This window comes from Musca autumnalis, unplaced genomic scaffold (genome assembly GCF_047663935.1).
Source record: "Musca autumnalis isolate F117 unplaced genomic scaffold, ASM4766393v1 scaffold_2, whole genome shotgun sequence".
NCBI classification, from domain to species: domain Eukaryota; kingdom Metazoa; phylum Arthropoda; class Insecta; order Diptera; family Muscidae; genus Musca; species Musca autumnalis.
In genome coordinates, this window is record NW_027411755.1 from 203,912,725 (window position 1) to 203,940,369 (window position 27,645).

The 27,645-nt window shown below is 23.9% G+C and overlaps 2 protein-coding genes across 4 annotated transcripts in view; one reads left to right on the forward strand and one right to left on the reverse strand.

Moving 5' to 3' along the window:
- l(2)05287 (WD repeat-containing protein l(2)05287) overlaps positions 1 to 27,645 on the forward strand; it is a 55,863-nt gene that overhangs the window by 9,079 nt on the left and 19,139 nt on the right. The window lies entirely within an intron of this gene.
- LOC141395157 (uncharacterized) lies at positions 1,603 to 26,773 on the reverse strand. 2 transcript variants are annotated; one of them, XM_073970645.1, is made up of 3 exons: positions 6,115 to 6,550; positions 2,301 to 2,428; positions 1,603 to 1,977 (listed from the first exon to the last, which is right to left on the reverse strand). In XM_073970645.1, exons 1-3 carry the CDS (start codon positions 6,223 to 6,225, stop codon positions 1,899 to 1,901), a joined length of 318 nt encoding a protein of 105 aa, XP_073826746.1. In that variant the 5' UTR covers positions 6,226 to 6,550; the 3' UTR covers positions 1,603 to 1,898. The 2 variants fall into 2 exon arrangements, with proteins under 2 accessions (XP_073826746.1, XP_073826747.1); XM_073970646.1 differs by lacking the exon at positions 6,115 to 6,550 and adding an exon at positions 26,706 to 26,773 and having other exon boundaries at positions 1,748 to 1,977.

Sequence of the window (27,645 nt, forward strand, 5' to 3'; positions counted from 1 at the left end):
ACTTCCGGTAGTTCTCCCTAATATTTAAAAATGTCACTAAAACTCTAGGACAACATCACTTGAATGGGGCGGGCAACCAATTTGGTCCAAACTTTGGATCTCCTAATATTTTGTCAAAATTTAGTTTAACTTATAAAATGGCCCATATCGGTCCTCCCTAAGGGTACCTCTCCCACAAAAGTTCAGTATTTGTATCTTAGTGCAGTTAATTCCTAATCCACATTTTTGTCGGTAAGTTGAAATATCCAAATAGGGCCACAAAATTCTGAAGAGACCTTAAATACATTCGATCTGTCCGTAGGTGAAAGTTTCACATTGGCTGAGGGTATATATCTGTCGGCAAAGCCGACTGACACTTTTTTACTTGTTTCCTTTATGTTGAAACGGCAGAAAGACAAAACTCACGGGGAGTGTATATTTATAATCACCCTGATATTGTTAGGGGTGGTAAAGCAACACCCTGGACATGTCCAGAAAAACAACTGAAATACACAAACTCCCACGGCAGCGGTTTCTTTCGTACCGGATTGACCCGGAACCATAGCGTTTCGGGCAGCAGCTGCCAACCCAGCATTAAACCTACTCTTCTACGTAGGTTTATATGCTGCTACAGCAACAACAACTCCCACCATCTATTTAATCTCACTGAAATTTGAGAGCGGTGTGGAAGTGACAAATTAAGTACACTTCTAAATATTCCATTAAAAATCCGCGATCATTGCCCTGAAAGTCGCCCCTAAATATTCTCCTTAAAATCTTCTGTTATTGCCCTGAAAGTCCTTCGTAAATATTCTCTTCAAAGTCCCACTTAAATGTTTAATATATCTTAAAAATTCACGATTATTGTCCTGAAAATCTTTCCTAGATATTCTTTAAAAAATCCAAAATTATTGCTCCGCACTGTCTTCATAAATATTCTTTTAAGAGTCAATTATTATTGTCCGAAAGTCCCTAATAAATATACTTTAAAGACTCATGGATTATTGTCCGGAAGGTCACTTCTAAATATTCTTTTAGGATTACTACGCTAAATTCTCTCCTAAATATTCTTATTTTTTAGAATGCCTTGAAAGTCCCCCGTAAATATTCCTTAAAAAGTATAAGATTTTTGCCCAGAATGTCCCACATTAATATTATTAATCCAAAATTATTGCTCCGAAAAAATCGCTCTCAAACATTCTTTTAAAAATCTACGATTTTTGCTCAGAATGTTCTACATAAATATTCTTTTACAAATCCACGATTATTGTCCTGAAAGTCACTCCCAAATATCATTGCCCAGAATGACCTTCATAAATATTATTTCATAAATTCAAGATTATTACCATGAAAGTCCCTCCACTTAGATATTCTTTTAAAAATTCACGAATATTGTCCTGTCTACCGAACGACCCGAAACCGTTATTTCGAAGGACGGGCATCACAGCTTATTATGTAACAAATGTAGCGCCCATATAAAAATTCCTTTTTTATTTCATTGGTGAAGTGAATTTCGGGCCGTTGAATTACATAAGCTGTTCTTGTACTGATAAGTTAAGAACTTAAGAACAACACTCTGAGTTCTCCCTCCGCCTCTGGCTACAAAAACACACACATTTCATCTTTACTTTTTCACAAAGGTATAATTTATTTTTTTTATTTATCAAATAAATTAATTAAACTTATAAACTACGTGGGAACAAATAATAACTTAAATCTATGAAGTACAAAGGCATAAAAGGGTTTTCATGTCTTTACAAATACAATTTCTTTGGGATCGATCTATATATGAATACCGTGGTTGCTTCTATTTCTAAATTACAAAAAAGGCATTTCGAAAGGAAAATTCTTCATTGAAACTCTTTCGTCGTCCTTTAATACAAGGCTGTCTGTTGAGAGTTGTAAACGAAACATTTTTATCAACTGTTTTTGGTATTTGTTGATGGTTTTTTGCTATCGGATGTTTTAACAAAATTATAATTTAAACTTTGGCTTAGTCTGCAAAAAAAGGAAAAACCAAAAATTAAGAAGATAAACATAAGACAGTAAAATTAAAAAAACAATTAACACTGATACAATTTAGAATTTTGCAAACGAATTTTGCTACCAATTTAAGATAATTTAAAAATTATTTTGTTGTTTTTTTAGACTTTTGTTAAAAAATGTTTGTTGAATTTCATAAATTGTTTTGTTAAGCTTTTGGAGGGGATATTTTCAATAATTTTGCTACAATTTTTATAAATTTTGTATTACAAATTGACTTTTAGAAAATGTTTTAGTAATTAGTTTGTAATTGTTAATATTGGCAATGACATTCTCACTTTTTCACATCACCCAAACGTGGTGCTGTTGGTACCCTCAAATGACGACAACGCCGCATCATTAGAACGTCATGTTTAAAATAGCGCAGACAATGCCATTGTGGTACTTTGGGCATTAACATTTCGTGCTGGAAATAGAGTAGATATTGAAAGGAAAGGTGTACAAGGTGTTATGAATTATTTATATTATTAACAAAAATTGTTGCATGGACACTTGAAAAGAATAACTGAATAATTTTCAAAAAAAAAAAAAAAAAAAAAAAACGTCCAGTATTTTTTTTGCAATTCTGCTATTTGCGTGTTGGTCAACTAAATTTTATCTCGTCTACTGATTTATGTTTGCGTATATGAATTGCAATATAAAGACGACGTTCTGTATAACCAAGCACGGTATCCACAATTATTTCAAGGAAAGGCCCTCAAACATATTTAAAAATAAAATCACTTTTTTTTGCTTTGAACAAACAAACGAAAATATAAAGAATATAGACCCCAAAACATATTCTAAAAAAATATATATATACATATTCTTATTCTTAAAAAAATCCACGACTGTTGCATTGAAAGTTTTTTTAACATTTGTCCTTAAATTACCTCAAAAATAAAATTCACTATTTTTCCCGAAAGATTATGTAAAATATTTATAAAACTTCCCAAATATGCACTAAAATTGCCATGAAAGTCCATTCTTAAAATAAAATTCACGATTGTTGTCCTTAAATTCATACCAAAACCCTTTCTTTAAACTACTTCAAAAAGTACATTATATGAATGATACACGATTATTGCCTTGAAGCTATTTCAAAAATATTTTAAAAATCCACGATTACTGCCCTGAAAGAACCTCACAAATATTCTTAAAAAATCCAATATTATTGCCCTGAAAGTCCCTCAAAAATATTATTTTAAAAATCCATGATTATTGCCCTGAAGGTACCTCAAAAATATTATTTTAAAAGCCCACGATTATTACCCTCAAAGTCCCTAAAAATGTTATTTTAAAAATGCAATATTATTGCCCTGAAAGTCCCCCAAAAATATTATTTTAAAAATCCACGATTATTGCCCTGAAGGTACCTCAAAAATATTATTTTAAAAACCCACGATTATTGCCCTGAAAGTCCCTAAAAATATTATTTTAAAAATCCAATATTATTGCCCTGAAAGTCCCTCAAAAATATTATTTTAAAAATCCACGATTATTGCCCTGAAAGTCCCTCAAAAATATTATTTTAAAAATCCACGATTATTGCCCTGAAAGTCCCTCAAAAAAATATTTGAAAAATCCACGATTATTGCCCTGAAAGTCCCTCAAAAATATTTTAAAAATCCACGATTATTGCCCTGAAAGTCCCTCAAAAATATTATTTTAAAAATCCACGATTATTGCCCTGAAAGTCCCTCAAAAATATTATTTTAAAAATCCACGATTATTGCCCTGAAAGTCCCTCAAAAAAATATTTGAAAAATCCACGATTATTGCCCTGAAAGTCCCTCAAAAATATTTTAAAAATCCACGATTATTGCCCTGAAAGTCCCTCAAAAATATTATTTTAAAAATCCACGATTATTGCCCTGAAAGTCCCTCAAAAATATTATTTTAAAAATCCACGATTATTGCCCTGAAAGTCCCTCAAAAATATTATTTTAAAAATCCACGATTATTGCCCTGAAAGTCCCTCAAAAATATTATTTTAAAAATCCATGATTATTGCCCTGAAAGTCCCTCAAAAATATTATTTTAAAAATCCACGATTATTGCCCTGAAAGTCCCTCAAAAATATTATTTTAAAAATCCACGATTATTGCCCTGAAAGTCCCTCAAAAATATTATTTTAAAAATCCATGATTATTGCCCTGAAAGTCCCTCAAAAATATTATTTTAAAAATCCACGATTATTGCCCTGAAAGTCCCTCAAAAATATTATTTTAAAAATCCACGATTATTGCCCTGAGAGTCCCTCAAAAATAATATTTTAAAAATCCACGATTATTGCCCTGAAAGTCCCTCAAAAATATTATTTTAAAAATCCACGATTATTGCCCTGACGGTACCTCAAAAAAATTATTTTAAAAATCCACGATTATTGCCCTGAAAGTCCCTCAAAAATATTATTTTAAAAATCCACGATTATTGCCCTGAAAGTCCCTCAAAAATATTATTTTAAAAATCCACGATTATTGCCCTGAAAGTCCCTCAAAAATATTATTTTAAAAATCCACGATTATTGCCCTGAAAGTCTCTCAAAAATATTATTTAAAAAATCCACGATTATTGCCCTGTGAGTCCCTCAAAAATAATATTTTAAAAATCCACGATTATTGCCCTGAGAGTCCCTCAAAAATATTATTTTAAAAATCCACGATTATTTCCCCTGAAAGTCCCTCAAAAATATTATTTTAAAAATCAACGATTATTGCCCTGAAAATCCCTCAAAATTATTATTTTAAAAATCCACGTTTATTGCCCTGAAAGTCCCTCAAAATATTATTTTAAAAATCCACGATTATTGCCCTGAAAGGTCCTCAAAAATATTATTTTAAAAATCCACGATTATTGCCCTGAAGGTACCTCAAAAATATTATCTTAAAAATCCACGATTATTGCCCTGAAGGTACCTCAAAAATATTATTTTAAAAATCCACGATTATTGCCCTGAAAGTCCCTCAAAAATATTATTTTATAATCCACGGTTATTGCCCTGAAGGTACCTTAAAAATATTATTTTAAAAATCCACGATTATTGCCCTGAAAGTCCCTCAAAAATATTATTTTAAAAATCCACGATTATTGCCCTGAAAGTCCCTCAAAAATATTATTTTAAAAATCCACGATTATTGCCCTGAAAGTCCCTCAAAAATATTATTTTAAAAATCCACTATTATTGCCCTGAAACTCCCACAAAAATATTATTTTAAAAATCCACGATTATTGCCCTGAAAGTCCCTCAAAAATATTATTTTAAAAATCCACGATTATTGCCCTGAATCTCCCACAAAAATTTTTATTTTAAAAATCCACGATTATTGCCCTGAAAGTCCCTCAAAAATATTATTTTAAAAATCCACGATTATTGCCCTGAAAGTCCCTCAAAAATATTATTTTAAAAATCCACGATTATTGCCCTGAAAGTCCCTCAAAAATATTATTTTAAAAATCCACGATTATTGCCCTGAAAGTCCCTCAAAAATATTATTTTAAAAATCCACGATTATTGCCCTGAATCTCCCACAAAAATTTTTATTTTAAAAATCCACGATTATTGCCCTGAAAGTCCCTCAAAAATATTATTTTAAAAATCCACGATTATTGCCCTGAAAGTCCCTCAAAAATATTATTTTAAAAATCTACGATTATTGCCCTGAAAGTCCCTCAAAAATATTATTTTAAAAATCCACGATTATTGCCTTGAAAGTCCCTCAAAAATATTATTTTAAAAATCCACGATTATTGCCCTGAAAGTCCCTCAAAAATATTATTTTAAAATCCACGATTATTGCCCTGAAAGTCCCTCAAAAATATTATTTTAAAAATCCACGATTATTGCCTTGAAAGCCCCTCAAAAATATTATTTTAAAAATCCACGATTATTGCTCTGAAAATAACTCAAAAATATTCTTTTATAGATCGAAGTTTATGAATATATCTCTAATTTAAATCTCCCTTTTTATTCACGCAAACTACGTCCATCTTCCTGCACTTTAAACTCCTTATATCCCATAAGTAGATAAATATTTGCATTTCCATTTCTAGCAGTCATAATGTCGCCACAAAACCATTTCTTGCAATTTGCTGCCGCTGACTTCTCTTTACCTCATTGACTTTTGGCACTGGTCCACATTGAACTGCAGGGGGCAGTAGGATTGAAATGATGCACAAAACCAGCAATAAATTTAATAAAATTTTTAGCCACTTCATCAACATGGTTGGTTGCTTAAGAACTTTTTTCTTGTAATTTGGAAAAACTTATAAAAAGTCCTTTAAATGTCCTTCTCTAGTTTTGTTTTTAATTTATTCTTAAATTTTAAATTTTTTAGTATTTAATGCGGCTTTTCAATTTTTGTTTACACGCGGAAGTAAAATTTGTTATTGTTTGAGGTTGTTGTGTGCCCGTTTGTGTTATGATAGCTGCTGGATGATGGATGGCAGTGTTGTTTAAAACAAAAATAATAACACGCGCTCACAATGCAATATTTTCGTTAGCCTAGAGTTATGTTGCGTTAGGTTCCGTTTCGTTTTTCGTTTGACCGGAGAATTTTTCCTGGCAGATGATTTTATATTGTCCCCAAAACACACACAGAAAATAAGAGTAAAGCAGCAGCCAGCCAGCCGAGTTGGGATACAGCAGCTACACGAGTTCTATGCTGTGCTCCAAACACACGCAACATGCTGGTGGCAGTGTTATCAACATTTTGTGGTAGTAGTTAGCAGCAATGAGCTGGGCCTCAATGTTCGTGGGGGCCTAATTTTACAATTAAAATATAAATTCTGCTTTAAAGTGGTATATTCTGACTTGATGTGGTCACCCTAATGTAGCAATATACCAAAAATATTATTTAAACCAATATGAATTAAAAATCCACGATTATTGACTTGAAAGACCCTCGAAAATATTATTTAAAAAATCCACGATTATTGCCTTGAAAAACTATCGGAAATATTATTTAAAAAATCCACGATTATTGCCTTGAAAAACTATCGGAAATATTATTTAAAAAATCCACGATTATTGCCTTGAAAAACTATCGGAAATATTATTTAAAAAATCCACGATTATTGCCTTGAAAAACTATCGGAAATATTATTTAAAAAATCCACGATTATTGCCTTGAAAAACTATCGGAAATATTATTTAAAAAATCCACGATTATTGCCTTGAAAAACTATCGGAAATATTATTTAAAAAATCCACGATTATTGCCTTGAAAAACTATCGGAAATATTATTTAAAAAATCCACGATTATTGCCTTGAAAAACTATCGGAAATATTATTTAAAAAATCCACGATTATTGCCTTGAAAAACTATCGCAAATATTATTTAAAAAATCCACGATTATTGCCTTGAAAAACTATCGGAAATATTATTTAAAAAATCCACGATTATTGCCTTGAAAAACTATCGGAAATATTATTTAAAAAATCCACGATTATTGCCTTGAAAAACTATCCGAAATATTATTTAAAAAATCCACGATTATTGCCTTGAAAAACTATCGGAAATATTATTTAAAAAATCCACGATTATTGCCTTGAAAAACTATCGGAAATATTATTTAAAAAATCCACGATTATTGCCTTGAAAAACTATCGGAAATATTATTTAAAAAATCCACGATTATTGCCTTGAAAAACTATCGGAAATATTATTTAAAAAATCCACGATTATTGCCTTGAAAAACTATCGGAAATATTATTAAAAAAATCCACGATTATTGCCTTGAAAAACTATCGGAAATATTATTTAAAAAATCCACGATTATTGCCTTGAAAAACTATCGGAAATATTATTTAAAAAATCCACGATTATTGCCTTGAAAAACTATCGGAAATATTATTTAAAAAATCCACGATTATTGCCTTGAAAACCTATCGGAAATATTATTTAAAAAATCCACGATTATTGCCTTGAAAAACTATCGGAAATATTATTTAAAAAATCCATGAATGTTAAGTTGAAACACCCTCGAAAATCGAAAAAATGTCCTCAGTTTACTGAGGATGGTTTTTTCTATAGAAAAAAAATTTTCCTCAGGTTACTGAGGATGGTTTTTTCTATAAAAAAAATTTCCTCAGTTTACTGAGGATGGTTTTTTTCTATAGAAAAAATTTCCTCAGTTTACTGAGGATGGTTTTTTCTATAGAAAAAATTTCCTCAGTTTACTGAGGATGGTTTTTTCTATAGAAAAAATTTCCTCAGTTTACTGAGGATGGTTTTTTATATAGAAAAAAATTTCCTCTGTTTACTGAGGATGGTTTTTTCTATAGAAAAAATTTCCTCAGTTTACTGAGGATGTTTTTTTCTATAGAAAAAAATTTCCTCAGCTAACTGAGGAAATTGTTTTTTTTAAGAAAAAATTTCCTCAGCTTACTGAGGATTGTTTTTTTTTTAAGAAAAAATTTCCTCAGTTTACTGAGGATGGTTTTTTCTATAGAAAAAATTTCCTCAGTTTACTGAGGATGGTTTTTTCTATAGAAAAAATTTCCTCAGTTTACTGAGGATGGTTTTTTCTATAGAAAAAATTTCCTCAGTTTACTGCGGATGGTTTTTTCTATAGAAAAAATTTCCACAGTTTACTGCGGATGGTTTTTTCTATAGAAAAAATTTCCTCAGTTTACTGCGGATGGTTTTTTCTATAGAAAAAATTTCCTCAGTTTACTGAGGATGGTTTTTTCTATAGAAAAAATTTCCTCATTTTACTATAGAAAAAAATTTCCTCAGTTCACTGAGGATGGTTTTTTCTATAGAAAAAATTTCCTCAGTTTACTGAGGATGGTTTTTTCTATAGAAAAAATTTCCTCAGTTTACTGAGGATGGTTTTTTCTATAGAAAAAATTTCCTCAGTTTACTGAGGATGGTTTTTTCTAAAGAAAAAATTTCCTCAGTTTACTGAGCATGTTTTTTTCTATAGAAAAAATTTCCTCAGTTTACTGAGGATGGTTTTTTTTATAGAAAAATTTTCCTCAGATTACTGATGATGGCTTTTTTCTATAGAAAAAATTTCCTCAGTTTACTGATGATGGCTTTTTTCTATAGAAAAAATTTCCTCAGCTTACTGAGGATTGTTTTTTTTTTTAAGAAAAAATTTCTTCAGTTTACTGAGGATGGTTTTTTCTATAGAAAAAATTTCCTCAATTTACTGAGGATGGTTTTTTCTATAGAAAAAATTTCCTCAGTTTACTGAGGATGGTTTTTTCTATAGAAAAAATTTCCTCAGTTTACTGAGGATGGTTTTTTCTATAGAAAAAATTTCCTCAGTTTACTGAGGATGGTTTTTTCTATAGAAAAAATTTCCTCAGTTTACTGAGGATGGTTTTTTCTATAGAAAAAATTTCCTCAGTTTACTGAGGATGGTTTTTTCTATAGAAAAAATTTCCTCAGTTTACTGAGGATGGTTTTTTCTATAGAAAAAATTTCCTCAGTTTACTGAGGATGGTTTTTTCTATAGAAAAAATTTCCTCAGTTTACTGAGGATGGTTTTTTCTATACCCTCGAAAATATTATTAAAAAAATCCACGATTATTGCCTTGAAAAACGTTCGAAAATAATTTTTAAAAAAAATACACATTTATTGTCTTGAAAGTCCCTCGAAAATAAAATTTGAAAAATTCACGCCTTGAAAAACGTTTGTAAATAATTTTTACAAAATCCATAATTATTGCCTTGGAAGACCTCGGAACTATTATTTTAAAAATCCACAATTATTGAATTGAAAAACCATCAGAAATATTATTTAAAAATCCATGAATATTGCCTTGAAATACCCTCGAAAATATTATTTAAAAATCCACAATTATTGCCTCAAAGACCTTCGAACAAAATTATTGTAAAAATCCACGATTTTGCCTGAGAGACCTTCGTACAAAATTGTTTTAAAATCCACGACAATTGCCTAAAAGACCTCCGAAAACAAATGTTTTAAAAATTCGCGATTAATGCCTAAAAGACCTCTGAAAAAAAATTATTTAAAGAATCAACGATTATTACCCTGAAAAACCCCCAAAAATATTATTTAAAAAATCCACGATTATTGGCTGTGAGACCCCCAAAAATAATATTTTTCGCAGGTCTTTCGATCAATAATCGTGGATTTTAAAAATAATAATTTTCGGAGGTCCTTTATTCATTATTCGTGGATTTTTTAAATAATAGTTTTTCGGTGATTATTCAATCAATAATTGTGGATTTTTAAATAATATTTTTCGGAGGTCTTTCAATGAATAATCTTGGATTTTTTAAACAATAATTTTAGGTGTTCATTCAATGAATAATTGTGGATTTTTAGAATACTACGTTTTCTGAGGACTTTCAATCAATAATCGTGGATTTTTAGACCTCTGTGTCAACAGAATTTTCCGGGCTTTTTGTTTTTTTGGGAATCTTCTTAAGACCTGTTGAATTTTTCTATGGAAGATGATATGTTGTTGGAAGACATTTCGAAATCTACTTAAATAAAAAAAAACATTTTCAGTTCTTATTTACATATACAGTGAGTCAATTAAGTATTTTGCCTCTTTAGAAAATTGAAAAATTTTCAATAAAATCGTTTGAAACCATCAAATTAGTGGTCAAAAATCGAATATTTATGTGTAGTATGTTTGTGGGTAGTTTAGTAAGCAATATCTGCAAGAAACGCAGCGATAGGCTTAATGGTCTTCTAGATATTGACCAAAATCTATAATAACATAAAATATTTTACCTCAAAAAAGTATTTTGCCTTTTACATATTTTTTGAGAAAAAGACATTTTTGTTACACGCTAAAGATTTTTATTGTAATAATTTTTTGTATAATTTTTTTCACTATTCGCGATGCCTTTTAGCTTGTTATTTACTTTTTAAGTTTTTGTTAGGATTTGAAGGTAGAGGCGAATCATCTTTCACTGATTTTCTTAGAGATTAATGTCGGTAATGACCAAAATTAATAAAACATATTGTCAAAGAAATTAATGTAGGAACATTGGAGAAAATAACCGCGTAAACATGTCGCAAGGTGGTAGAACTGGTGCCGAAACAGTTGCATAATGTCATAATCTCCAACGGTTACAATAAAAATCTTTAGCGTGTAACAAAAATGTCTTTTTCTCAAAAAATATGTAAAAGGCAAAATACTTTTTTGAGGTAAAATATTTTATGTTGTTATAGATTTTGGTCAATATCTAGAAGACCATTAAGCCTATCGCTGCGCTTCTTGCAGATATTGCTTACTAAACTACCCACAAACATACTACACATAAATATTCGACTTTTTGACCACTAATTTGATGGTTTCAAACGATTTTATTGAACATTTTTCAACTTTCTAAAGAGGCAAAATACTTAATTGACTCACTGTATAAGACCTTTTGAGTTCTTCTTTGAAATTCAGACATTTGGAAATCTTCTGTATATAGAAATCCATTAAAGGTAATCAATGTTGTTTTTAAAAACATTTCTTATTCCAGGCCCTTTTACTTTCAGTTTCCGCCCCTGTACTGATAGGCCTCTGTTTTGTTGCGTGAGTAGGGATGGAGATTGATCTAGAGTCGTGTGCCGCTGCCGGCGTTTTATTTGTATTTTGTTGAAAACGAGCTCACATCTTTATAACCAAATAATAGCAGTTCTATCCGAAAGATTCAGTGCATCAGCACATGTATCTGAGATGAGATTTGTTTTTCATAAAAACACGAAATGGGATACATTCGGCTATGACTAGTTGCACTCTCTCACTCTAGGGTTCTTGCTCTTGCAATCTCTCTCCTCCATCTGACAAAAGATACCATTTGTTTGGTTATGTTGCAACTCGAATTGCAGACATTTTGCAACATGGAATTTTTATGGGATGGTGGGTGGGGTGGCGTTGAAGTTGGTTATGTTTTAAATGTGTCACTCAACACCTCCATGAAGGGTTATTTTGTTTTATGCTACTGGGGTTATAAGTGACATGTGACATAAGTGACATGTTTATCACAAGTCTTATTGTTTTTTGTTTTGTTGACCTGTCTCTTATAGTTCACCATTTCTATGCCTTTATTCCCGGGTGGAACACTTCTCATTGTTGATTTACATGCTTCTGTCATAGCACAATTAGCATTATGGAATTTGTCTGGCTGGTAAAATCATATTTTCTACGAGCGTTTTTTTGTGTCCAATAAACTATCATGTTGTAATATGCAACACGCGTTCTTTTATACGCAACAATTCAATTAATTTTTGCCTTTCTGTGGGTAATTGGATAAGAGATGGGGGCGCCACAAATTTTGTGTGGAATGCCGCTTACTTTTTTGCCATGAATGTGGGGCATATGGATAGCAATTATGTTTTTAATCTTTTAATAACAACAACAGGGTAGATCAGACAGCCAGAAGACAGCTAGTTTTGGAACATACAAGTAAAACCCATGATGATGTTATCTTTCTGCATGCAAAACTTCTGATGCAATTTTTGCTGGCAATTTTAAGAGGAATGATTGATATTTTATAATAATATTTTCGGGCGTCTTTTAAGTCAATAATCTTGGATTTTTAAAATAATATTTTCGCGGGTCATTCAAGCCAAAAGTCGTGGATTTTTATAACAATATTTTCGGTGGTCTTTCATGCCAATTATCGTAGATTTTTTAAATAATATTCTTGAGGTATCTTCAGGACAATAACTGTGGACTTTTTAAATAATATTTTTGAGGTAGCTTCAGGGAAAAAATCGTGGATTTTTTAAATAATATTTTTGAGATAGCTTCAGGGAAAGAATCGAGGATTTTTTATATAATATTTTTGAGATAGCTTCAGGGCAATAATGGTCGATTTTTTAAATAACATTTTTGAGGTCTTTTTGGGCAAAAATCGCGGATTTTTTAAATAATAGTTTTGAGGTAGCTTCAGGGCAATAACCGTGCATTGTTTGAATAATATTTTTGATGTAGTTTCAGGGCAATAATCGTGGATTTTTTAAATAATATTTTTGAGGGACTTTCAGGGCAATAATCGTGGATTTTTAAAATAATATTTTTGTGGGACTTTCAGGGCAATAATCGTGGATTTTTAAAATAATATTTTTAAGGGACTTTCAGGGCAATAATCGTGGATTTTTTAAATAATATTTTTGAGGGACTATCAGGGCAATAATCGTGGATTTTTAAAATAATATTTTTGAGGGACTTTCAGGGCAATAATCGTGGATTTTTAAAATAATATTTTTGAGGGACTTTCAGGGCAATAATCGTAGATTTTTTAAATAATATTTTTGAGGGACTTTCAGGGCAATAATCGTGGATTTTTAAAATAATATTTTTGAGGGACTTTCAGGGCAATAATCGTGGATTTTTTAAATAATATTTTTGAGGGACTTTCAGGGCAATAATGGTGGATTTTTAAAATAATATTGTTGGAGGACTTTTAGGGCAATAATCGTGGATTTTTAAAATAATATTTTTGAGGGACTTTTAGGGCAATAATCGTGGATTTTTAAAATCAATAATCGTGGATTTTTTAAATAATATTTTTGAGGGACTTTTAGGGCAATAATCGTGGATTTTTAAAATCAATAATCGTGGATTTTTTAAATAATATTTTTGAGGGACTTTCAGGGCAATAATCGTGGATTTTTTAAATAATATTTTTGAGGGACTTTCAGGGCAATAATCGTGGATTTTTTAAATAATATTTTTGAGGGAATTTCAGGGCAATAATCGTGGATTTTTTAAATAATATTTTTGAGGGACTTTCAGGGCAATAATCGTGGATTTTTTAAATAATATTTTTGAGGGACTTTCAGGGCAATAATCGTGGATTTTTTAAATAATATTTTTGAGGGACTTTCAGGGCAATAATCGTGGATTTTTTAAATAATATTTTTGAGGGACTTTCAGGGCAATAATCGTGGATTTTTTAAATAATATTTTTGAGGGACTTTCAGGGCAATAATCGTGGATTTTTTAAATAATATTTTTGAGGGACTTTCAGGGCAATAATCGTGGATTTTTTAAATAATATTTTTGAGGGACTTTCAGGGCAATAATCGTGGATTTTTTAAATAATATTTTTGAGGGACTTTCAGGGCAATAATCGTGGATTTTTTAAATAATATTTTTGAGGGACTTTCAGGGCAATAATCGTGGATTTTTTAAATAATATTTTTGAGGGACTTTCAGGGCAATAATCGTGGATTTTTTAAATAATATTTTTGAGGGACTTTCAGGGCAATAATCGTGGATTTTTTAAATAATATTTTTGAGGGACTTTCAGGGCAATAATCGTGGATTTTTTAAATAATATTTTTGAGGGACTTTCAGGGCAATAATCGTGGATTTTTTAAATAATATTTTTGAGGGACTTTCAGGGCAATAATCGTGGATTTTTTAAATAATATTTTTGAGGGACTTTCAGGACAATAATCGTGGATTTTTTAAATAATATTTTTGAGGGACTTTCAGGGCAATAGTCGTGGATTTTTTAAATAATATTTTTGAGGGACTTTCAGGGCAATAATCGTGGATTTTTTAAATAATATTTTTGAGGGACTTTCAGGGCAATAATCGTGGATTTTTTAAATAATATTTTTGAGGGACTTTCAGGGCAATAATCGTGGATTTTTTAAATAATATTTTTGAGGGACTTTCAGGGCAATAATCGTGGATTTTTTAAATAATATTTTTGAGGGACTTTCAGGGCAATAATCGTGGATTTTTTAAATAATATTTTTGAGGGACTTTCAGGGCAATAATCGTGGATTTTTTAAATAATATTTTTGAGGGACTTTCAGGGCAATAATCGTGGATTTTTTAAATAATATTTTTGAGGGACTTTCAGGGCAATAATCGTGGATTTTTTAAATAATATTTTTGAGGGACTTTCAGGGCAATAATCGTGGATTTTTTAAATAATATTTTTGAGGGACTTTCAGGGCAATAATCGTGGATTTTTTAAATAATATTTTTGAGGGACTTTCAGGGCAATAATCGTGGATTTTTTAAATAATATTTTTGAGGGACTTTCAGGGCAATAATCGTGGATTTTTTAAATAATATTTTTGAGGGACTTTCAGGGCAATAATCGTGGATTTTTTAAATAATATTTTTGAGGGACTTTCAGGGCAATAATCGTGGATTTTTTAAATAATATTTTTGAGGGACTTTCAGGGCAATAATCGTGGATTTTTTAAATAATATTTTTGAGGGACTTTCAGGGCAATAATCGTGGATTTTTTAAATAATATTTTTGAGGGACTTTCAGGGCAATAATCGTGGATTTTTTAAATAATATTTTTGAGGGACTTTCAGGGCAATAATCGTGGATTTTTTAAATAATATTTTTGAGGGACTTTCAGGACAATAATCGTGGATTTTTTAAATAATATTTTTGAGGGACTTTCAGGGCAATAATCGTGGATTTTTTAAATAATATTTTTGAGGGACTTTCAGGGCAATAATCGTGGATTTTTTAAATAATATTTTTGAGGGACTTTCAGGGCAATAATCGTGGATTTTTTAAATAATATTTTTGAGGGACTTTCAGGGCAATAATCGTGGATTTTTTAAATAATATTTTTGAGGGACTTTCAGGGCAATAATCGTGGATTTTTTAAATAATATTTTTGAGGGACTTTCAGGGCAATAATCGTGGATTTTTTAAATAATATTTTTGAGGGACTTTCAGGGCAATAATCGTGGATTTTTTAAATAATATTTTTGAGGGACTTTCAGGGCAATAATCGTGGATTTTTTAAATAATATTTTTGAGGGACTTTCAGGGCAATAATCGTGGATTTTTTAAATAATATTTTTGAGGGACTTTCAGGGCAATAATCGTGGATTTTTTAAATAATATTTTTGAGGGACTTTCAGGGCAATAATCGTGGATTTTTTAAATAATATTTTTGAGGGACTTTCAGGGCAATAATCGTGGATTTTTTAAATAATATTTTTGAGGGACTTTCAGGGCAATAATCGTGGATTTTTTAAATAATATTTTTGAGGGACTTTCAGGGCAATAATCGTGGATTTTTTAAATAATATTTTTGAGGGACTTTCAGGGCAATAGTCGTGGATTTTTTAAATAATATTTTTGAGGGACTTTCAGGGCAATAATCGTGGATTTTTTAAATAATATTTTTGAGGGACTTTCAGGGCAATAATCGTGGATTTTTTAAATAATATTTTTGAGGGACTTTCAGGGCAATAATCGTGGATTTTTTAAATAATATTTTTGAGGGACTTTCAGGGCAATAATCGTGGATTTTTTAAATAATATTTTTGAGGGACTTTCAGGGCAATAATCGTGGATTTTTTAAATAATATTTTTGAGGGACTTTCAGGGCAATAATCGTGGATTTTTTAAATAATATTTTTGAGGGACTTTCAGGGCAATAATCGTGGATTTTTTAAATAATATTTTTGAGGGACTTTCAGGGCAATAATCGTGGATTTTTTAAATAATATTTTTGAGGGACTTTCAGGGCAATAATCGTGGATTTTTTAAATAATATTTTTGAGGGACTTTCAGGGCAATAATCGTGGATTTTTTAAATAATATTTTTGAGGGACTTTCAGGGCAATAATCGTGGATTTTTTAAATAATATTTTTGAGGGACTTTCAGGACAATAATCGTGGATTTTTTAAATAATATTTTTGAGGGACTTTCAGGGCAATAATCGTGAATTTTTTAAATAATATTTTTGAGGGACTTTCAGGGCAATAGTCGTGGATTTTTTAAATAATATTTTTGAGGGACTTTCAGGGCAATAATCGTGGATTTTTTAAATAATATTTTTGAGGGACTTTCAGGGCAATAATCGTGGATTTTTTAAATAATATTTTTGAGGGACTTTCAGGGCAATTATCGTGGATTTTTTAAATAATATTTTTGAGGGACTTACAGGGCAATAATCGTGGATTTTTTAAATAATATTTTTGAGGGACTTTCAGGACAATAATCGTGGATTTTTTAAATAATATTTTTGAGGGACTTTCAGGGCAATAATCGTGGATTTTTTAAATAATATTTTTGAGGGACTTTCAGGGCAATAGTCGTGGATTTTTTAAATAATATTTTTGAGGGACTTTCAGGGCAATAATCGTGGATTTTTTAAATAATATTTTTGAGGGACTTTCAGGGCAATAATCGTGGATTTTTTAAATAATATTTTTGAGGGACTTTCAGGGCAATAATCGTGGATTTTTTAAATAATATTTTTGAGGGACTTTCAGGGCAATAATCGTGGATTTTTTAAATAATATTTTTGAGGGACTTTCAGGGCAATAATCGTGGATTTTTTAAATAATATTTTTGAGGGACTTTCAGGGCAATAATCGTGGATTTTTTAAATAATATTTTTGAGGGACTTTCAGGGCAATAATCGTGGATTTTTTAAATAATATTTTTGAGGGACTTTCAGGGCAATAATCGTGGATTTTTTAAATAATATTTTTGAGGGACTTTCAGGGCAATAATCGTGGATTTTTTAAATAATATTTTTGAGGGACTTTCAGGGCAATAATCGTGGATTTTTTAAATAATATTTTTGAGGGACTTTCAGGGCAATAATCGTGGATTTTTTAAATAATATTTTTGAGGGACTTTCAGGGCAATAATCGTGGATTTTTTAAGTAATATTTTTGAGGGACTTTCAGGGCAATAATCGTGGATTTTTTAAATAATATTTTTGAGGGACTTTCAGGGCAATAATCGTGGATTTTTTAAATAATATTTTTGAGGGACTTTCAGGGCAATAATCGTGGATTTTTTAAATAATATTTTTGAGGGACTTTCAGGGCAATAATCGTGGATTTTTTAAATAATATTTTTGAGGGACTTTCAGGGCAATAATCGTGGATTTTTTAAATAATATTTTTGAGGGACTTTCAGGGCAATAATCGTGGATTTTTAAAATAATATTTTTGAGGGACTTTCAGGGCAATAATCGTGGATTTTTTAAATAATATTTTTGAGGGACTTTCAGGGCAATAATCGTGGATTTTTTAAATAATATTTTTGAGGGACTTTCAGGGCAATAATCGTGGATTTTTTAAATAATATTTTTGAGGGACTTTCAGGGCAATAATCGTGGATTTTTTAAATAATATTTTTGAGGGACTTTCAGGGCAATAATCGTGGATTTTTTAAATAATATTTTTGAGGGACTTTCAGGGCAATAATCGTGGATTTTTTAAATAATATTTTTGAGGGACTTTCAGGGCAATAATCGTGGATTTTTTAAATAATATTTTTGAGGGACTTTCAGGGCAATAATCGTGGATTTTTTAAATAATATTTTTGAGGGACTTTCAGGGCAATAATCGTGGATTTTTTAAATAATATTTTTGAGGGACTTTCAGGGCAATAATCGTGGATTTTTTAAATAATATTTTTGAGGGACTTTCAGGGCAATAATCGTGGATTTTTTAAATAATATTTTTGAGGGACTTTCAGGGCAATAATCGTGGATTTTTTAAATAATATTTTTGAGGGACTTTCAGGGCAATAATCGTGGATTTTTAAAATAATATCAATGGATAATTGTCTATTGGCCAATGGATAATTGACTATTTGTCAATAGACAATTGACTATTAGTAATTGACTAATGGATTAATAAACCATTAAATAACTGATTACCATTGATGAATGGATAATTGACCATTGGTCAATGCATTATTGATTATTAGTCTGAAAGATCTCCCCAAAAATGTTATTTAAAAAATCCAAGATATTTGGTCATTGGAATGGAAAATTGAATATTGGTCAATATTTTAAATAGGTCCATTGGACCATTTGTCAATTGAAGTCACCTGTTGTTTATTTTTGTTTTACTCAATTCGTACGAATTTGCATTGGAAAATTCCTCAAACAGCCTCAATGATTTCCATGGGAATTTTTTTGTCATGTGTTGTTGATTGTATTTCAAGATCAGAGTAATCTTCAAACGTAATCACAATTAATGAGTTGAGTGAACCGTCACATTGTCGGTTCAGCTACTGGGGAAACGCACAAGGAAATGTGATAAAGAAAAGAACTTTCACTTGGTGGATATTTAATAACAATAACAACAATACGCAAAGTTGCTAAAAATTCAATGTAAAAAAAAACAAAAATTCAATAGAATGTAGGTCTGACCTCATGAGGTGATTTTGGGGGTGTGAATGTATCTCATTGTTTGTTTCGGCTAGTCTTTCCAAATCGACAATTTATTTTTAGACAGACAACTTAAAATTTGCCAATTGAGCTTTATAAACAGATGTGATAGCGCATATGCTCTCTCTTTGTATTATTAGATGACCTCTTGTGAAGGTGGTCAGTATTCGGTGGGTGATACGATAAGTAGGCAAATCATTTGCTAGGGGGTGTAGGAAATAAAAGTTAAGGCAACTCTTGCATGCAAATCATTTCCGTTTTAATATAAAAAAATAATTAAGATCGGCTACATCATCAATGCGGACATCATTATTGATTGACTCGCAACAACATTGATGAGAGAGATATGAAGAAAATGCCAAGCCAGACTACCCGACTGTGTTTCGAAAATAAAATTTCCACTTATCAACAAATAATATAAACAAAAATAACAACAACAGCAACAGAAATTGTCCAGTGTTTACTTGAAAATAAAAAAAAATTAAAAACAAGCGGGCTCCATGAAAAATAACAATTATTATTAATTTTTGTTTCAAGAATTATTCAAAATTTTAGTAGTTGTTGTTTTGAGCGTCATTGTCGTCGTCGTTCTTTCGTGTTCAATGAAAACCTGTTAAAACCACATTCGGCTTGTTAAAGCAGTGATGTATTTTTACTCAACCCGAAACATCTAGTCAGGCAGCCATTCAGACAGCCAACCCGCCATCCATCTATCCATCCATCCATGTGACAGACTGACTCTCTCAAGACCACTAATTTCCCGTTGAATTTAGTTCAGTACAAGAACATATTGTTTCATATTGTTGTTGTTGTAGTAGATTTCTTAAAATTAAAAGTGAGTAATTGTAACACATGTTGTTGTTTGATTTAATTACTTTTAATGACAGACTGCCCGACTTTGTGACTGACTGATGAAAACACTTTGTTTTTGTGGCCGCCGGACGTTTACAGGCCATTCTGTAAGTGTAGTGTGATCGACCGACCAGACCCCATTGATGACCCCGTATGTAAATTACAATTAATTTTAAAAGAATTGTTTTATTGTCATTATAATCATCGTAGTCATGAGCATGGTCATCAGCAGCATTGAGACAAAGGATAAAGTTAATTACTTTGTAGAAGTGTTCTTTTTTTTGAGAGCTAATCAAATGATTTATTGTTTGTCATCATAGCATTTATCTGTCATTCGATAACATTTTGTAATGGCCAAGAAAATGGTAAATAGACCGACCTTTGACCATTTTGCTATTCGATATAATAGAAGCTTTTTAATATATTTTACAACATAAGACCTAGGCAAAGTATTTGGATACGCAGTCGTAATTTTATACATTTGTCATCGTCGAAATGTAGCTCTGATATTCTCAGTATACATCTTAAATACTCATTATATTGATCATTATATTTTATATGGTTTATAGTATGTTATATTTTATATTTTATTTTTATATTTTATATTTTATATTTTATATTTTATATTTTATATTTTATATTTTATATTTTATATTTTATATTTTATATTTTATATTTTATATTTTATATTTTATATTTTATATTTTATATTTTATATTTTATATTTTATATTTTATATTTTATATTTTATATTTTATATTTTATATTTTATATTTTATATTTTATATTTTATATTTTATATTTTATATTTTATATTTTATATTTTATATTTTATATTTTATATTTTATATTTTATATTTTATATTTTATATTTTATATTTTATATTTTATATTTTATATTTTATATTTTATATTTTATATTTTATATTTTATATTTTATATTTTATATTTTATATTTTATATTTTATATTTTATATTTTATATTTTATATTTTATATTTTATATTTTATATTTTATATTTTATATTTTATATTTTATATTTTATATTTTATATTTTATATTTTATATTTTATATTTTATATTTTATATTTTATATTTTATATTTTATATTTTATATTTTATATTTTATATTTTATATTTTATATTTTATATTTTATATTTTATATTTTATATTTTATATTTTATATTTTATATTTTATATTTTATATTTTATATTTTATATTTTATATTTTATATTTTATATTTTATATTTTATATTTTATATTTTATATTTTATATTTTATATTTTATATTTTATATTTTATATTTTATATTTTATATTTTATATTTTATATTTTATATTTTATATTTTATATTTTATATTTTATATTTTATATTTTATATTTTATATTTTATATTTTATATTTTATATTTTATATTTTATATTTTATATTTTATATTTTATATTTTATATTTTATATTTTATATTTTATATTTTATATTTTATATTTTATATTTTATATTTTATATTTTATATTTTATATTTTATATTTTATATTTTATATTTTATATTTTATATTTTATATTTTAATATTTTTATATTTTATATTTTATATTTTATATTTTATATTTTATATTTTATATTTTATATTTTATATTTTATATTTTATATTTTATATTTTATATTTTATATTTTATATTTTATATTTTATATTTTATATTTTATATTTTATATTTTATATTTTATATTTTATATTTTATATTTTATATTTTATATTTTATATTTTATATTTTATATTTTATATTTTATATTTTATATTTTATATTTTATATTTTATATTTTATATTTTATATTTTATATTTTATATTTTATATTTTATATTTTATATTTTATATTTTATATTTTATATTTTATATTTTATATTTTATATTTTATATTTTATATTTTATATTTTATATTTTATATTTTATATTTTATATTTTATATTTTATATTTTATATTTTATATTTTATATTTTATATTTTATATTTTATATTTTATATTTATATTTTATATTTTATATTTTATATTTTATATTTTATATTTTATATTTTATATTTTATATTTTATATTTTATATTTTATATTTTATATTTTATATTTTATATTTTATATTTTATATTTTATATTTTATATTTTATATTTTATATTTTATATTTTATATTTTATATTTTATATTTTATATTTTATATTTTATATTTTATATTTTATATTTTATATTTTATATTTTATATTTTATATTTTATATTTTATATTTTATATTTTATATTTTATATTTTATATTTTATATTTTATATTTTATATTTTATATTTTATATTTTATATTTTATATTTTATATTTTATATTTTATATTTTATATTTTTATATTTTATATTTTATATTTTATATTTTATATTTTATATTTTATATTTTATATTTTATATTTTATATTTTATATTTTATATTTTATATTTTATATTTTATATTTTATATTTTATATTTTATATTTTATATTTTATATTTTATATTTTATATTTTATATTTTTATTTTATATTTTATATTTTATATTTTATATTTTATATTTTATATTTTATATTTTATATTTTATATTTTATATTTTATATTTTATATTTTATATTTTATATTTTATATTTTATATTTTATATTTTATATTTTATATTTTATATTTTATATTATATTTATATTTTTAATTTTATATTTTATATTTTATATTTTATATTTTATATTTTTATATTTTATATTTTATATTTTATATTTTATATTTTATATTTTATATTTTATATTTTATATTTTATATTTTATATTTTATATTTTATATTTTATATTTTATATTTTATATTTTATATTTTATATTTTATATTTTATATTTTATATTTTATATTTTATATTTTATATTTTATATTTATATTTTATATTTTATATTTTATATTTTATATTTTATATTTTTATATTTTATATTTTATATTTTATATTTTATATTTTATATTTTATATTTTATATTTATATTTTATATTTTATATTTTATATTTTATATTTTATATTTTATATTTTATATTTTATATTTTATATTTTATATTTTATATTTTATATTTTATATTTTATATTTTATATTTTATATTTTTATATTTTATATTTTATATTTTATATTTTATATTTTATATTTTATATTTTATATTTTATATTTTATATTTTATATTTTATATTTTATATTTTATATTTTATATTTTATATTTTATATTTTATATTTAATATTTTATATTTTATATTTTATATTTTATATTTTATATTTTATATTTTATATTTTATATTTTATATTTTATATTTTATATTTTATATTTATATTTTATATTTTATATTTTATATTTTATATTTTATATTTTATATTTTATATTTTATATTTTATATTTTTATATTTTATATTTTATATTTTATATTTTATATTTTATATTTTATATTTTATATTTTATATTTTATATTTTATATTTTTATATTTTATATTTTATATTTTATATTTTATATTTTATATTTTATATTTTATATTTTATATTTTATATTTTATATTTTATATTTTATATTTTATATTTTATATTTTATATTTTATATTTTATATTTTATATTTTATATTTTATATTTTATATTTTATATTTTATATTTTATATTTTATATTTTATATTTTATATTTTATATTTTATATTTTATATTTTATATTTTATATTTTATATTTTATATTTTATATTTTATATTTTATATTTTATATTTTATATTTTATATTTTATATTTTATATTTTATATTTTATATTTTATATTTTATATTTTATATTTTATATTTTATATTTTATATTTTTTATTTTTTATTTTATATTTTATATTTTATATTTTATATTTTATATTTTATATTTTATATTTTATATTTTATATTTTATATTTTATATTTTATATTTTATATTTTATATTTTTATATTTTATATTTTATATTTTATATTTTATATTTTATATTTTATATTTTATATTTTATATTTTATATTTTATATTTTATATTTTATATTTTATATTTTATATTTTATATTTTATATTTTATATTTTATATTTTATATTTTATATTTTATATTTTATATTTTATATTTTATATTTTATATTTTATATTTTATATTTTATATTTTATATTTTATATTTTATATTTTATATTTTATATTTTATATTTTATATTTTATATTTTATATTTTATATTTTATATTTTATATTTTATATTTTTATATTTTATATTTTATATTTTATATTTTATATTTTATATTTTATATTTTATATTTTATATTTTATATTTTATATTTTATATTTTATATTTTATATTTTATATTTTATATTTTATATTTTATATTTTATATTTTATATTTTATATTTTATATTTTATATTTTATATTTTATATTTTATATTTTATATTTTATATTTTATATTTTATATTTTATATTTTATATTTTATATTTTATATTTTATATTTTATATTTTATATTTTATATTTTATATTTTATATTTTATATTTTATATTTTATATTTTATATTTTATATTTTATATTTTATATTTTATATTTTATATTTTATATTTTATATTTTATATTTTATATTTTATATTTTATATTTTATATTTTATATTTTATATTTTATATTTTATATTTTATATTTTATGTTTTATATTTTATATTTTATATTTTATATTTTATATTTTATATTTTATATTTTATATTTTATATTTTATATTTTATATTTTATATTTTATATTTTATATTTTATATTTTATATTTTATATTTTATATTTTATATTTTATATTTTATATTTTATATTTTATATTTTATATTTTATATTTTATATTTTATATTTTATATTTTATATTTTATATTTTATATTTTATATTTTATATTTTATATTTTATATTTTATATTTTATATTTTATATTTTATATTTTATATTTTATATTTTATATTTTATATTTTATATTTTATATTTTATATTTTATATTTTATATTTTTATATTTTATATTTATATTTTATATTTTATATTTTATATTTTATATTTTATTTTTATTTTATATTTTATATTTTATATTTTATATTTTATATTTTATATTTTATATTTTATATTTTATATTTTATATTTTATATTTTATATTTTATATTTTATATTTTATATTTTATATTTATATTTTATATTTTATATTTTATATTTTATATTTTATATTTTATATTTTATATTTTATATTTTATATTTTATATTTTATATTTTATATTTTTATATTTTTATATTTTATATTTTATATTTTATATTTTATATTTTATATTTTATATTTTATATTTTATATTTTATATTTATATTTTATATTTTATATTTTATATTTTATATTTTATATTTTATATTTTATATTTTATATTTATATTTTATATTTTATATTTTATATTTTATATTTTATATTTTATATTTATATTTTATATTTTATATTTTATATTTTATATTTTATATTTTATATTTTATATTTTATATTTTATATTTTATATTTTATATTTTATATTTTATATTTTATATTTTATATTTTATATTTTATATTTTATATTTTATATTTTATATTTTATATTTTATATTTTATATTTTATATTTTATATTTTATATTTTATATTTTATATTTTATATTTTATATTTTATATTTTATATTTTATATTTTATATTTTATATTTTATATTTTATATTTTATATTTTATATTTTATATTTTATATTTTATATTTTATATTTTATATTTTATATTTTATATTTTATATTTTATATTTTATATTTTATATTTTATATTTTATATTTTATATTTTATATTTTATATTTTATATTTTATATTTTATATTTTATATTTTATATTTTATATTTTATATTTTATATTTTATATTTTATATTTTATATTTTATATTTTATATTTTATATTTTATATTTTATATTTTATATTTTATATTTTATATTTTATATTTTATATTTTATATTTTATATTTTATATTTTATATTTTATATTTTATATTTTATATTTTATATTTTATATTTTATATTTTATATTTTATATTTTATATTTTATATTTTATATTTTATATTTTATATTTTATATTTTATATTTTATATTTTATATTTTATATTTTATATTTTATATTTTATATTTTATATTTTATATTTTATATTTTATATTTTATATTTTATATTTTATATTTTATATTTTATATTTTATATTTTATATTTTATATTTTATATTTTATATTTTATATTTTATATTTTATATTTTATATTTTATATTTTATATTTTATATTTTATATTTTATATTTTATATTTTATATTTTATATTTTATATTTTATATTTTATATTTTATATTTTATATTTTATATTTTATATTTTATATTTTATATTTTATATTTTATATTTTATATTTTATATTTTATGTAACAAATAAGAAGTTTTTTGAGCTTGAGGTCATTATATTTGTTTCTTTATTTCTTCATTCTTTTCCCAATATTTCGCAATTATTTAATTGCATCATCAGGGGCTAATCTACAAAACAATATAAATATTGATATTTTATTATATTATCACAGCGTTATTATAATTTTTAGACATAAGCATCAAAAATAATTTTTATAGAAAACAAACATCATAATATATCTAACACAAAAGAGTATAAATTGCTTACATCTACGTAAAAACTAAATTCGTCAAATATTTCCTACAAACTACCGTAGTTTCACTACTATTGTCGGCTGTAAATATTGCACTAAAAGTTCTACGTATTGCACATTCTCTTTTGTGTCAAATGTCTGTAACAATAAGCTGCATTTTCTGTGTCGCTCTTGTAGTTGATCTTCTTCTTTGTTGGTATGTTGTTGATATGCAGCATCTCTAGAGTCAAGCGTCTGTTGTAGTTGTTCTCTGTTTGTAGTATACGGACGTTGTCGAAATTGGGTATATGATTCTTAAGCTTACAATGGTCCGCAAGCGCTGTTTTTTGTGTTTTGTTTTGATGCCTTAATTTGATGTCCGATTTATGTGCTGATAATCTGGTTTTTAGTTTATTTTTGGTTGTTCCTACATATACTTGGCCACATTCATTCTCTTCATTTCCACTACATTCAATCTTATATATAACATTGTGTCGTTCTAGGTTTGTAATTTTATCTTTTGTTTTGCTAAAAAGGCGTTTGACAGTGTTGTTGCAGCGTTGAGCTATGTTGTATGTATTTTTATCATACAGATTGGAATGTTGGAATCTTTCCGATATTCCTGGGATATATGTCATGGATTTATAACATTTTTCAGACTTTTCTCTCGTCGTACTTGTGTAAAATCCGGATAGTAGGTTTTCAATTATTGTTTTTGGAAAACAGTTCATTGTTAAAATATTTCGAATTTTGTACTTGTTTTTCTCATGATACTCCTTATCACTAATACTCAAAATTCTACTTACGAGGTTACGTCCAGTGTTAATGATAATTTGCTTGGGATATATATTTTATATATATTTTATATTTTATATTTTATATTTTATATTTTATATTTTATATTTTATATTTTATATTTTATATTTTATATTTTATATTTTATATTTTATATTTTATATTTTATATTTTATATTT